At 32.9% G+C, this 15,195-nt stretch overlaps 1 protein-coding gene across 1 annotated transcript; it reads left to right on the forward strand.

Annotated features, from left to right (window-relative positions):
- The first annotated feature begins 13,855 nt into the window (after positions 1-13,855).
- LOC123714677 (heat shock protein 23-like) lies at positions 13,856-14,618 on the forward strand. Its single transcript, XM_045669042.1, has one exon. The coding sequence runs from the start codon at positions 13,908-13,910 to the stop codon at positions 14,556-14,558; it is 651 nt and encodes a 216-aa protein (XP_045524998.1). The 5' UTR covers positions 13,856-13,907; the 3' UTR covers positions 14,559-14,618.
- Positions 14,619-15,195: the final 577 nt, after the last annotated feature.

A 15,195-nucleotide genomic window follows, 5' to 3' on the forward strand; every position in this document is an offset into this window, starting at 1 on the left:
ACTCTATGCTACCCATCGAGATTGTTGCTACTAAAAAGGTAGTAATAAATTGTGATAGATTGAATGTTTCTAAGACGTGTTATTTCTTATGGTAGAAAATATAATAGAATCTGTTTTGCGCATACAAATGCAATCCTGCATTCAGCCATAAACATTCCATACCAAAGACACAAGATTATCATCTAACTGCCGAGATAAATCTTTTTTCTCTGCCATAAATAGTAAATTACTTTTTACGAGCTATTAAAGCGTAAACACCATCAATTATGTTTATTAGGGATGCTACACATATGTTTTATGATATAGATTTTGTTCTAAGAATTGTTTAATATTAAAAGAGTTTATATAGGCTATATGGTTTGCTACTGTTTGATTGTATTCATACTATTCTAAACTAATATCTATTTTAAATGTGTTTTAAAAGGTGTGTAAATTGTACCATTTTTTTATTGGGTCAATAATACTTTGAGTCACTAGTCATTTTATATATTTAATCTTGATAGATCTATTCGTAAGACATATGTGTAGAACTAATGGAACTACTTATAATTTACTGTCAAGAAGATCGAAAATTGCTTAAATTGAAAATATATTTTTCATAACAAAATTAATTTACTGTTAATTTTTCATAACCTACAACATTCTCAAAATGTAACACGAACTGCTTCAATTGAAATGTTCTTTCAAATATTAAGCAAAAGTAGTGAAAAGGTAAGGTCACAATAATGTCTACCTTCGTTATTTTCGGTATCTTATTATATAGGTTAAAAAACAGAACAGAAGATTCTCACTAACACGAAGACACGTTTTATGGTACAAATTTATATAGGTGCCATTAAAACGGCTTATTGCTAGCTTATAATTATCTAGGTTCTATTAAAAACGTCTATTATACACATTAAAAAACATGTACGTGATCTTGACTAGAATGTTGATAAACTGTTCCTACGTGGATTTATTACAATTCCCTACGTGCCTTACGTCCAAATGGTAGGCTTACACGTAACTATGTTTTGCACAAATCGCGAAGTAATACACATCTGACCATTTCACTGCGAAAAAAGAATTGGAGTGTCTAGAAACCATATATTAACATATAAACATACCATATACACTTATTATAGGAAATTAGAAATATTTGTAGACTTTCCACTTTCCAGTACTACGTAACTCCAATATTTTGAAATTAGTACTTCAATCTTGAGGTTAAAATAAAGATCATATCTTCTTCTATTGGTGTACCACCATTACAGGAGGTTTTCCGTCAGTTTCGTGACGCGGGTCTTGTCCTGTGCCAGATGCAGCGACTCTTCCGCTGTCGCAAGACTCGCCTACTTCCTAACGTTGCGAAGCCATGACGTTTCCATTCTACTTTTTACTTTGACATTTACCCTGGATTTTACCCATAATTATTAATGGAAGAAGGTGGTAACGGCCATAGCGCAACAAGTAGCCCAGTTGTTTAAAACTAAAAATAACTTTTTTCATATAGCTTAACAAATATACTTATAAACGTCGGAAAGGAAGTTAAATTAATTATAAATTTACATTTACTGCCAGTTCGCAAGTCAAGGGCGTAGTGCTGGCAAATAACCGCCACTCATTTTATTTCCAACTCGATAAAGAACATTCTCTTTAGAAACCTTCTAGATCCAGCTTATGGCATGCGACGTAGGACCACATATCAAATGCCTGAAAGCGCCGACTCGTAATTTGTTTTAGTGTCCAAGCTTCACAGCCAGACAAAGTAATAGGCCTAATGAGAACTCGAAGATCGCAATTTCAATTCGAGACCTTTTCCTTTTACCCATGTTCCCAAATATTTTAATTGCCGCACTTGGTCCAACGCCTTTCCAGCTACAGATAGATTATGTTTTAAAGCGTCGTGTCGGGAAATGACCATGACCTTCGTCTTCACTTCATTAATAATCAGACCGTCTCTTTCGCTAGTTTCATTAACTCTATTAAGAAGCAATTGCAGATCGTCCATTTGTCCATATTTCAGTGTCATCAGCATAGTGAACGTTTTGGATCCTTCCAGTAACTTTCACTTCAACCCCACTGACCCTCAATGGCTTCTGTCATATAAGGGAATCGAAATATTAGGGTTAATAGAAATGCCAATCCAATTCTTAAGTCAATCATTATTATTATTGTTTATAGAGCTCTGGAAAACAAGTTAATGTTTTTATATTTAATTTTTTAATCTGAGATATTTGTTTAATTATACTCACGTCTGATGATTATAAACCTGTAATTAACAGGAAAATCGTGTAAAATACAATATAAGCAATTTTCTTATATTTATTTTAACGCCGACGTTAGTCACGAATGTTATCTGCAGTAGGATTTTCCACAAGCACACAAGGCCAAATGTATAATAATGAAAATAATAAATAGTAACCAAAATTATACTTTTATATTAGGAATTGTAAAAACCCGCTATTATATATGGAAATAAAAATGAATAAACGTTAAATTTAACACATTACCATATATTACATTCGTGTATATTTTATTATTTATTATGTATAACTGTATATCATTCTAACAAAAACTTAATTTTAATACTATAAATGTATCGGCTCACCGTATCTTTAAAACGATACGCATGGAACCTGTGAAAATGAAGGAGCAATCCCTGCTTCGGAAGTAGCAAAGTTATGTGAGCTTCGAAGACAGAGTAGGCAATAATTACTAATATTACCGCGGGTAGTTCCACCAACCCCCTAAGAAGCACCGGGGTCACTTCAAATTTTCAGCGGCATAACTATTAATCAAAACCTTCAGAGCAGTATTACCTTCAAAGAAGGTTCTAGACCTGGCGTAGGACATAGGGCGTAAGCGGCACACTGAAACCACCTAGACACCTGAATGCAAGGAAACAGGCAACCTTTTAATGTTTACGCCTCCTTTCCAAGAGAGATTTACGTTCAGTCAACCATCAATCCACCAATAGTGGATCGTGAACCTAACAACGTTCAGTGGAACGATAGACATGCAAGTGATATGGTTGGAATATTTAAAAACAAGGACTACAAAAGCATTTCCTCCACCTATAATAAAAAATCCTAATATCATTTGTCATTGTTGAGTTTTTCTCTTACATTTCTGCATATTATAAAAGACTCGCTTCCTGCCATTTGTACCCTGTGTACACGCAACGAATATCATTAAAATAATTTCCTTTTCATTATTCTTTAATATTCTCCGACATCTGCGTAGATATTTTTAAATAATAGTTCAATTTTATATTTAAAATAATCTTTTTTAAGTTACATTGACACGATTTTGGATCAAAACTAATTAAATACAAAGTTTTATCTTGAAATTCTAATCCTCTTACAAACTTCTGCGTTAAGCTGCTTAAACTTCCGAACTAATAAACAATAACACAAACTAAGTACAACTAGCCCGTTGTAAAGGGTAGTTTAATAAAATTTTAATGACAGTGATATTTTGTACTTAGGCGTAACTTATTATTTCTTTTAAGAAAAACGACTTAGGTGAACTAAAAACAGTATATAATAATTGTACTCAAATCGCGTTTGGTATTCTGATTTTATTTTTTATTTCTTGCTCATGCGGTGAAATAGCCGTGAGCAACTGGCGTGTTGCAGACATAGACTGATACTTTCCTATAAAAATAATTGATCAAGATAGAAATCAGATTGTTTTTTTAAAGTGATGTTTTATATAAAAAACTTCTAAATGTATTTCGATGAAACTTTATAAGAAAAATTGATAATTCATTCGCTACTGTGCCTTATACTGATAACGCTCTGTGTATGTAGGAGGTCTTGGTTTCAGTGCCAAACAATTGTTTGTTGGGTTTTGAAGAACAATAAAAATAATCTGTAAAAACTCACTTCAGCAATTCACACACTATAGAAATTGACTATCAATTTGTCAATGATAATATAAATTTTCACAATATTAATCAAAATAATAAACTTTTGCTATCACTCAGAAAAGAAATATATGAAATAGAACTTTATACAATTATCAACTTCAAAATGAGTTGACAAATATTGAAGTTACCGCCCAAAGAGACCCGACATTATTATAATTGCAAAATATACTTGACGGAGTTAGCAAGTCATTTAGAACTTTGTTAATTTGATCTCATATTCAAAAACATGAGTAGGGTCACAGATAACCACTACATCAAGATATAATTACAGGACTTTATGAGTGATGTTTGTCCACGACATCTAGATTTTACAATTTACTTCCCATATTCCATTTTTACATATGAATCGGAATTGCGTTCCGCGCATTTCCATCATAATTCCTCATAAAATTAGGTAAATGTAGAATTTAAAATGACACCATAAATATTGCACCTAATTTGAATTGTTTTTACACTTAAAAATTTCCATATTTTCTTGTTAATATATTTATTTGGTTTTCATATTAGATATGATATAAAAATTGAAATTAATATTGTGACCTTCTTGTCAACGTGAGCGCGATAATATCATTTCTGAGAAAAATAATTTAATTCATAGATTAGAAGGCAAGTACTACATCTATCAAGACATCACAGTTACGGTTCTATTAATTATACTTTAGCATTTTGTACATCTCCCTAAAGCATATAAATTATAAACTAAGGCCAGTATTTTAAAAATTCAATGAAATTAAAATATGTCTTTAAGGGCCGACTAGGGTTCACTCAACATAGTTCAATTTAACACCAAGCAGACAAGTTTGCTTATCTCTGGGCGAAAGCGCCGTCCCACACTTTCCGAGCGCCTTGATCCCTTGGAATTGCATAGGGATTGCGTAGGTTCTCTCTGAATTTTCTACCACACTTACCATGGAGAGTGTTCAGAGGAGATTTACGGAAACCACGCGCATGTAGCTTGTTTGCCCCTTTTAAACATAAAAAATATATGAAGTGTGATATATTTGACAGCGCTCAAGACGAAATTATGACTTGAGAAGCGAATTAGAACCTTAATCAGTTTAATTGTTCTCTTTATTAGAGAACAAGTAGAGATCTCTATCTTCTTTTTGCCCTGTTATGTTATCGTAGTGATAAATTATTACCTTTGAATAAGGTGTTTGGTGTAGAAACGAAACAAACTCACCTAATGTTAACAAAATTGAGAAATACTTTTATCGTTGCAATTCGATTTTCTCTTCATCCAAACTTATATCACTGGATAGCTGAAGGACCATAGAATTAATCATGATAAGCGAAAACAGTGACGCATGACGCGCGCGGTTAAGCGCCGCTGTTTTGCTCCGTATCGAGATTTGTAATTAGCATATCTTTTGACTGGTAGAAGCTACGATGTCATTTAAGCATCAGCTGTCACCAAAATTTATCGACTTGCTTTTATCCTAAATTCATAAATAAAAGTATTTAATTTAAAAAATGAAACCTATGAATTATCCGTAGTCACACGACCGTGTGCATGACAGAGCCACACCACATCATCATTTAAATTAATAAACGTTAATCTATACATGCATCATATTAAAACGGCACATAAAAATCGTTTTGTAATCACATATAACAAATATTATATACATACTAGCCCTAATAACTTAAGTGGTTTGTATTGTCTATTTATTTGTGGCAACACGAGAATGACAAGGACAAAATATTCATTTGCTATTTAGGATTTATTGTAAGCTTATAAAGTATGGAGCAATTCATTATTAATGATTAATGTTTCATTCATTAATAAAACATTTTTGTGGAATACCAACTCCGGAAACTCAAGCATATTAAATTAGCTGCGTATTAATTAGACTTGTAACAGGTAATATAATCGGATTCGGCGAAATACCGGATAACTCGGTTGCTAATGAACCGAGTATTCGGCAAAAGTGTTTAGTTTATTTATACGTATTATTTGGCGTGAAAGTATTTTAAACAATACACTGAATTTGTGTTTACCGCGATCCATACGTTTTCATAAAACAAAATAACGTAAATAAATAAACTTTTAAATCTCATGGAGATAATACGAACTTGGCGTTCTAAAAGTGTGACGTAGAGTTGCCAGTTCTACTTAATTTATGACCTGGCAGTTACTATAAATTTAAAAGCGTTAATTTTTTTCTACATGATTTTGTGATATGACTATTTTTTAACAGGCGAATTTATTTTAACAATTTGTAGCTAGTAAAAAAAATAATTCTGATTTTATAAAGTTAAAATCCTGAAGCTTAACGTGCCTACTATATAAATTGCTTAGTAGTCAAAATTTGTTACAGAGTATTCGATGTATCTCTAGCCATTCGGCAAGTGTGTGGTGATGAGATTTCATACTCGGCTGTGGACCAATGGCCTTTTCTTTGTGCGTATTTAAAATTCGCTCATACGCTGAAGGAAAACATTGAGAGGAGAATATTAAAAAAAAATATCACAGAACTATATCATTAAGCCTTAAGAAGATGTTTGGCATTCTTTGTGACTGACAATTAATTATAGATTTCGTGTTCCGTATTAAATTACGTGTGTTTATCATTAATTATTGTTTCTTTGTATACTTTTTGTGTAGTGTAACTGTTTACAAACCGGTAAAGAGATTAAATATTGATATATTATTTTATTAAGTTGTAAGTAATTTAAAAAATTAAGCCGGCTACATACATCGTTCACAGATATTTGATATCTGTGAACAATGTAATTTATTATTTACCTCGGCCACATCTCAACCACTGAACCGATTTTGGTGAAGGTTGTACGGTACTACTACTGGCATGTACCTTATCCGGATGATCGGTATGTCTTCAAAATTGATAATCTTTAAAAGTCAGCTAAACAAATTTCATAAAATCAATTATACATATTAGGTACTAAAAATACGTAAAACTAAGTATTCAGCTGTCTATCATAAAGGTATTTGTAATAATTTATTTGATAGACATTTATTTGAAATGCCATTAAATTTATATATTTAACTTTAACACAACGGGCCGCAGCGATGTGGTTTTGTTAAACTAACTTGTTTGAAAATTTATTTATTTTAATTCAAAGAACCCTATACTCACTTGCATAGCTACGAACACTTTTAATAATCTTTAATAATAACTACATAAACAATAAATACTTCATATACATTTAGTCATTTTTTACAACCTTTTTAAAAATAATCATGATCTTTTGATCGCTTTTTTGGGCCTCTCTGTTTGATAAGTATTTAGTTGCCTTTTTTATAAATTTATTTATTTAGATATTTATGGGTATCATTATTATGTTTTTTTATAATCGGTTTCGCTAAAGGTTTCGTTTTCCAACCTTTACAAGTTGTTTTTTTTAGACATATGTTGAATAAATAATACCACTAGGGATGGTATCAGTACTGAGTAGGTATTTTCTATCGATCTCGTTTTCCTCTAGTTACCCTAACACTACTTACTACTACTACTTTGTGTTTATAGTAAAATTCGGTAATATACAATATACAGAATATTAATGATATTTTTATCTATAGTTATTTTGACTCGAAAAACTTATTAGAATCAGTTAAAAAATCTTGATTCAAAAATTAATTGTATGAAATGGCATTTTAATACATGATTCAAAATATACTTTTAAAGCAGGGTGAGTGTCCCCATTATCGCAAGTGTCACAACGCATCAGCCTAAAAAACCTGTTTAAAGTTGAACCTGTGTAAAGAATTTTGAAAGTTATACATATATTACATACCTTGTAATCTCCTTCATAAAACTGACCGTTACGGACCAACAATGAGAGGCTGATACATTACTTTCATGTATTTTAGTCCCAAAGAAAACTTGTAGCTTGTATACTACAGAATATATACAACTTCTCGACTTTAGTCACGGGGGTTAGACTGGGGCAACGTCCATCCAACGACTATTTGGAGTATTTTTTTAAAATATTTGGTGTGCAGCATCCGAAATATTTAAAATCAAAATGAATCGATGACACTGCTTTGCTTGATTTTAATTTACACTCTAGGGTCGTACCTACCATTACGACGTTCTGATTTTTTCATTTTTAAATATTATATTTAATATACAATCTCGTATAATATATACCAAAATCTTAAGCCCATCTTTAAGCAACGAAACTTATTTGAAATACTTGAATTTAAAAGAAATATGATTCTAAATTTAGGTATTGCGTTTGTAGCTTGGATCGATTTCGAATTAAAGTTTCGCGATAATTTAGTTCGGGGGGATCTTCAATTTCCGCACTTAGACTAATAGTTGGTCCGTTGCGCGTAAAGTCCTAGCTAATGTAGCCAGCATAGCTCCTTCCAGAAGTACAGAAGTCTCCTGGGCACTTCACAGACTTCACGGAGCGACCTCACTGCTCCGAGAATTTTTGCACGTTATTTAGCCACAACCTTGCAATCCAGGACTACGTGGGTGACTGATTCCTCTGCGCTGAAACAGCCTCTGCTCAAGGGGCTGTCTGTCGCACTTAGGACAAAAAGATGTTTATTAAGGAGAAAATGGCCTGTAATTGTCCATATTTTTGATTTGAGATTGGTTCTATTTAGCTTAGAAGTCGCTTTATCAGTTGCGGGTTCACTGCTAGCAGAGACATTTTCTGTTTGTAGTCCGCACTTCACGACCATTGCCGATGTTGGAGTTCAGCGGATTTCTGGCGAATCCAGCTTCGCACTAGCGAGAAGGGCAAAGGGGGGAGCGGGTATGGACCAGCAGGCATCATTCCGAAGCGTCTTCTCGCAAGCTCGTCAGCAGAGGGATGTTCAAACAAATGAAAGTCTTTGTTTAAAGCTGGATGTCAAGAGACTTTAATTGTTTTAAATAACGGCTTATAACACAAAATTATGCGTAGTGCGTTGTCGACGCTAAACGGACTTAAAAAAAACCTCTGTTACCTATAAAAGATATAAGCGATGTCGACCTATTATACATTATCGAAAACGAGGTGATGTACAATTATGAGTGTATAAAAAACAAAACATCTCAAGAAAAACTGACGTTTTACAATTTATTGTCTTAGAGTGTAAGATTGTTAACATTTGCGCTTTTATTTTTAACTAAAATACACATATGTAACTTTACTAATGTTTGGTTACAGAACTGATGTGTTCATTATTGAAAACGAGGTTATATTACTATTTATGAGTGTACAAGATACTTTAGTATCTCAAGCAAAACTGACGTGTTACAATTTATTGTCTTCAAGTAAAACAAATATATGTAAATTAACTAATGTTAGGTTACATAACTCGATAAATGATGTTTTCCTATGATTTAGAATAATAATTCTAACACAGCGGTTATTAAAATGTCATTAAGTAAATGTTCTTCGTGTAGAGATGATTCACGTTACCAAAGAAGTATATTGATAAGCTATTATTATTATACAAAAATCACAATTTGTTAGAATTTATTTACTTATTTTGACGGTTATGTCTAGGCCATTTATCGCGACTAAGATTGGAGATATCTGTCATGTACATACTTGAATAATTCGACATCAGGGGCTGAGCAGGGTGAGGTCTGCTAGCTCATTTCGTTCTGTTTAACGATAAACTGCGCCCGTAAACTGTAGCTTCCAATAGCGACAACGATTCCAACGTAGGCAATTAAGAATTAGTTATCTCAATTTCCTTGGAGCTGATGGAAATCTTAAGATCGCGGAACAAAACCTCATTACTGATAAGGGCTGGAGCAATTGTTTTAGCAATATGTGGCTTTCCCAAAGCTAGCAGCATGTATATACTATATGACTGCATAGGTTTAAAATGAAAACGAGCCCAACATGTACATACAATAATGGTTAACCAACTAGAACTGGAAGGCCAATATTCGCACCGTCCAGGCAAGACCTGGAGCAACAAACACAGATTATGGTAGACCGTAACGGCGTACAGGACATGTCAATAAGGTATAGACCGTGTCGGAAACGGTTCTGCGAAAAATTATTTAATAACTGATGGAGACAAACAAAAATGAAAGAACGGGACTCGGGGTATATAAATAATAATATTACCGATGTAGCCGGGACGCATATCGCGAGACGCGTACCATAAATGTAAGAGATGGTAAAAATCCCTGGACACAATGGCAGTAGATCGGGAAAAATATATGTATGACTTAAAATTAATACAAAGTATGCAGATAATATATATTCTGTTATAAATATGAATTAATGGTCCTAAAGATATATCTCGTTTTATTACTTCGCATTATTATTGTGTTATGTAAACAGTTGTTTACCTACGGATGAAATAGGAACAAAAAAGTTAACGAAGAAAGATAAAATCCAATTATACGTAATTAATAATGCAACTTAGGGAATTATTTAACTTTCTTAATTTAATTTTGGAAGACTGCGTGTGTGTGTCATGTATGGCTTACAGCCTGTAAGGGAAGGGAATTTTAGAGTGAAATATTACTTTTTAACTATTGAGAGTAATGTCTAAATAATCTTTGTATAAACACAGGAAGTATCTTTGTTTATCTTATAACGTAAATTTGAACAACGAATATTGGTTTCTATATTTTTATATCGCGTTTAAAAAATCGAAAGGATTAAATTATTAATTAATTTTGTTTAAAAAAAAACTTTATTTAATTATCACACTAGACAGGTACCTTCATAGTACCGGTAACCCCAGAGCTGGTACTTTCCTCGCTTAAGGAATAAGTTTGGAAATGCTGTCAGTACTAAAGGTACTCTACCACTGGGGCCAGCTTCAGTTTTTTTGGTCTATATCATTTATACATTTTTAATTATTATTTTGTAGGTTTTTGTGTAAGATAATTTAGTGTCTTAATAAAATAATTAGTTTTACCGTGACTTAATTAGATTTTTAGGTTTTTATTGCTGACAGGACAATTTAATGAAAGGAAATGAAGGTAAAAATGTTTTGTTTCAAATGTGTATATACATTTTTATGGTTTACAAAAATAACAGATTTCATAAAATAGGACACAAGAACAGAGTGTCTTCCCCTTAATATAAAGTTATTAAACACTTTCTTAAGTTAAATATCCATTTTAGTAAATTAGATAAGTTTTAAATTACTTATTAGTCATAAGTCAGACTTGCCCGTAATGTTAAATTTGTCTTTAGATTTTGTCTTTGAATATTATTAGACAAAATAAAAATATATGTATGATTTATTTTTAAATAAAATTATTCAGTGTATTTCTTCAAAACATTTTATAATCGCAGTGCATTTAGTCAGTCTTGTAATATGAAGCAAGTCATTGATAAGATATGAGTAAGAAAGTGTCGTTTTCTTTTTGAAAGCGCAAGACGATAAGGAAAATGCAAGCCGTTTTCTTTAGAGAAAATCAAGTTTGCATGTTTTTATAGTAATTATCGTTTTGGTTTGAAAAGAGATTTGTTTCAATGTTATAAGTTAGGAACTTTCTATAGGATTATATACCTTTTAAAGAACTTTAATTTTGTATTAGCGCAAATAAAGGTGGAGAAGGGGAAAAGCTCAAGATTTAAGAGCCAGATCACTCCACAAAAGAGAACCTCCCCACAACTTCCGAAAATAAATCTAATTCAGACTAGTAAACCACTTTTTGTTTGTTATGTTAGCTTGTTTTACTTTATACAAACGTTACGTGTATTGTTTTTTTCCAGTCAGACAGGCAGTTTAATATCAAAATCTCCAATGGCTCTGATAAGCACTTTACTACCCATGGTGGGGAGGGAGTATCTCAACGGCTGAGTGGGGTGGTACTCGCCCGAACATCGGAGGTTGGGGTTTCATTTACGTGTCTCGACACTCTATTGTTGTTCATTCATTTATTAATAGGTAATTTACATTACCTTAAATTGAATTTCCGCAAAGATTGATTGATGTTTTGTATATATATTTTTTGTATAAAAATAACTCGACTGAAAAAAATATTCAATATTATTTGGAAAATAATTTCATATCCTTTGTAGTCCCGAGGCTTTCAGACCTCTTAAGCCGTTATTGGAGAGGTCGTAATGACCATGGGTCCTGGGGATCTCGTTTAGGAAATAAACATTCTCGAGTTTCTTTTCAGATTATAAATAAATTATATAAACTACTAAACGTTCTACTTGTCGCTTAAACATATGCATTTACCAATGACAATATGACTAGTACCTTTAGAAATATAGTTTCAATAGGAATCTATAAGTGAATTTAATGACAAAGAAATATTATTCTCGCCAATAGACCCATTAAGTAAATGCGCCGTAATTTTCCTCGTAACTTGATTTCCTTTCCTCGAACCATTGAGTCATAAGACGCCATTATATTTTATTACTATTATTCAGGGGTTACGTTAGTGTATTGTATGAATAATTTCAATAGATTTTTATGTTTTATCATAATAGCTGAAGGCCAGCAACACACTCGGGATCCTTCTGATCATAGGCGGTGGGTTTATTTAACATCAGATGAGCAATTAAAGAGGGTATCTTCTGCCGGCGCTTAGAAGCATTTGTGATGTGGAACTATCGTCGCATGCTTCGTATAAGCTGGATTCAGAAGGTCTCTAACGGGAAGTTTCTGAAACGAGTAGGAATGTCGAAAAAAATTATGCAGAAAATTAAACATTGGGTAGTTGCGTACCTGGGCCACGTGTTCGTACATGATCACTACCACCTCCTTCAATTAATTTTAATGGGTAAAATCCAGGGTAAACGCTGTATTTGTAGAAGGAAGAAAGCATGGCCAACCTTCAGTAATGGAGAGGTACTAAAAGAAGAAGAGCATTTGTTTTTAATAATATAGAAAGGGTTGTTCTCAACTTTATTCGTGTGGAAATATGTCATGTATATATATTTATTCTCCAACGCATAAAATATTAGGATATATATTATACCGAATATCAAGTCGCTCAGTAATCTATACAACTGCGTCATAATTGACCCTGCAGTTGCGTAAAATCATCCAACTCACTCTTAAATATTTCTCTAATACTAGTTAGGCTAAAAGTCTATTACCACGGTTACGACTTGCTAGTACACAACAAATTTAAAATACAATTACGTTACCAATATGACGGGATGAACATTACAAAAAAAAATCTACCGAAACTAATTAAAATCGAAATTTAAATTTTAAAAATGGAAGAATAATGAAAAACATGATTATATGAGCTGAGTCAGATGTCGTGAAGTCACGTTGGCCCAAGATCCACGTATTGTTTAGGTAAACGAGCTGTGGACGGCTCTAGAACAACCTTACAAGGCCACGGACAAATATTAAAATATCGTACAGATGTTACATACAAAATTATTTGTGTTAAATTTATTAATTTAAGACCTTTTCTGCGATGCCTGCAATAAGCAAAATGTCTACTATAAATCAAGTCATATTTTAATTATCAAATTAATTTAAGTTTATTAATCATAAGTACTGATAAGTTAATTCATAAGAACTTTACTTTTTGCGTTACAAAAGAAAAATTACCCACATTGTAGACAAGTTATACGGAAATGAAAATGTATAAAAACATCAGATCCGATTACCGCGCTGTTGGAAGAGAAACAAATTTGTCTTATTTCCTCTCAAAGATTGATTTTTATCATAAATTGATTTTATCTGGGAAATAAGCAAATATATTATTTATGAAATATTACTGTGTAGCCTAAATAAAGACTGATAAGTTACTAATACATATGTATAAGTAAGTAAGAAAGCGTCCAATAACACAACTTACAGTCTTTAATAAGGGGAAGACAATTTTTAAATTTTACACTTACCACTTATGACTAATTTACACTAATTTAAATGGTTTATAAATATAATAATTTTTTGTGTTATTTTCTACTTATATGCAAAAAACGTATCTATTATTATTATACTTTGATGCACGTCAGAGCGGCCGGTGCAGCGATGCGCTTGCCTCGGTACCCCCCACCACTTCTATAAAGCCCACGCCTCATACGCCGCAAACAGTGTTTATACCTTACCTGTGAGTGACACACGTTAACAATGATATCACCGCGATTATTCGCGATATTCGCGCTGTGCGCTACGGCAGCTGCTTTCCCATCCAGCGACAAGCCGACGCACCCAGCTATACCAGAGGAATTCGAAGAAAGTGCGCCATGGTTTACATTCCCCAAATTCCCGTTCATGAACTTCTTTTCTCCGATATGGGACCTCTTCCCCAACATTGCGGACTTCGGCCCCAAAATCGAAGTGGACGACAAAAACTTCAAAATTATCGTTAACGTCGACAGCTATAAACCGGAAGATCTAAAAGTTGAGGTGAAAAACGACTTCATCATCATCCAAGGCACCCATGAAGTGAAGAAGGATGACCATGACCTGCTCGCACGCCATTTCTTGTACACATACTCCCTACCCGTGAACTCAAGTGCTCAAGACATCACCGCAAAATTGTATACTGATTCAGTACTCGAAGTTTTGGTTCTGTTGAATGGGCCGAGCGAAGAAAAGGTTGAAAAACTCATAGTGCCAATTACGGAAACCAATGTGGCGTACAATACCGAGAAAACTGGTGTAACAACTGCTGTAGAGGATAAAAAAGATGTTACCGAAGCCGACCGTGAACCGACAACAGCCAGCCCGACCTTAAATGAATTGGATAATAGTGCAGCCAATGAAGTACAGCCCTGAGTGATATTTAGTATAAGAATGTATTTAAAATCAGTATTTTAATAAATGATTTTTTTGTAATCCGTATTTCATTAATGTTATCGTTAAACCTTTTTTTATTGTTTTATTATGATTCCATGTAAATAGGGTTCGGCTTAAAAGTTAAAGGTCATTCTATCCCTTTGATAACGAAACTAAATCATTATGGATAAACTTTTAGCATAATTTAATAAATTTAAAATTTAACAATATAATGAAAAATAATGATTAAAGTTTGAATTTTGTAGACGAGTGAGGCTCGTTTGTCTGCCTTTGTGTACATAGAATGACGTATTTAGCTAGCTATGAATTTAATTAATTTGTTACCTATATGGTAACGCTTAGCAACTCGCTCATACGGAGAAAACAACCTGACAGAAACGGCCTCCCGATGAAAAGTCGACAAGTCCCTTTTAGAAATACGAAAGAGATAAAATAAATCTGAAGTCCAGGTTTGGTTGTATCGCCACAGCCTAAATTGAGATTGATAATTACGAAATGTTTTATTCAGCTTCAATAACAGGATCATTACAGTTACAAGATTTAATGGAAATTATATTCATTATTATTCCAACAGTATCTTTTAAACACCGGGAAACAAGGACTAAAAAATGGTTTC

The sequence above is a fragment of the Pieris brassicae genome, chromosome 9 (assembly GCF_905147105.1).
Source record: "Pieris brassicae chromosome 9, ilPieBrab1.1, whole genome shotgun sequence".
NCBI lineage: Eukaryota > Metazoa > Arthropoda > Insecta > Lepidoptera > Pieridae > Pieris > Pieris brassicae.

What these genes read in the sequence shown, in the direction of transcription:
- LOC123714677 (XM_045669042.1), top strand. Translation starts at nt 13,908, where the DNA reads ATGATATCACCGCGATTATTCGCGATATTCGCGCTGTGCGCTACGGCA.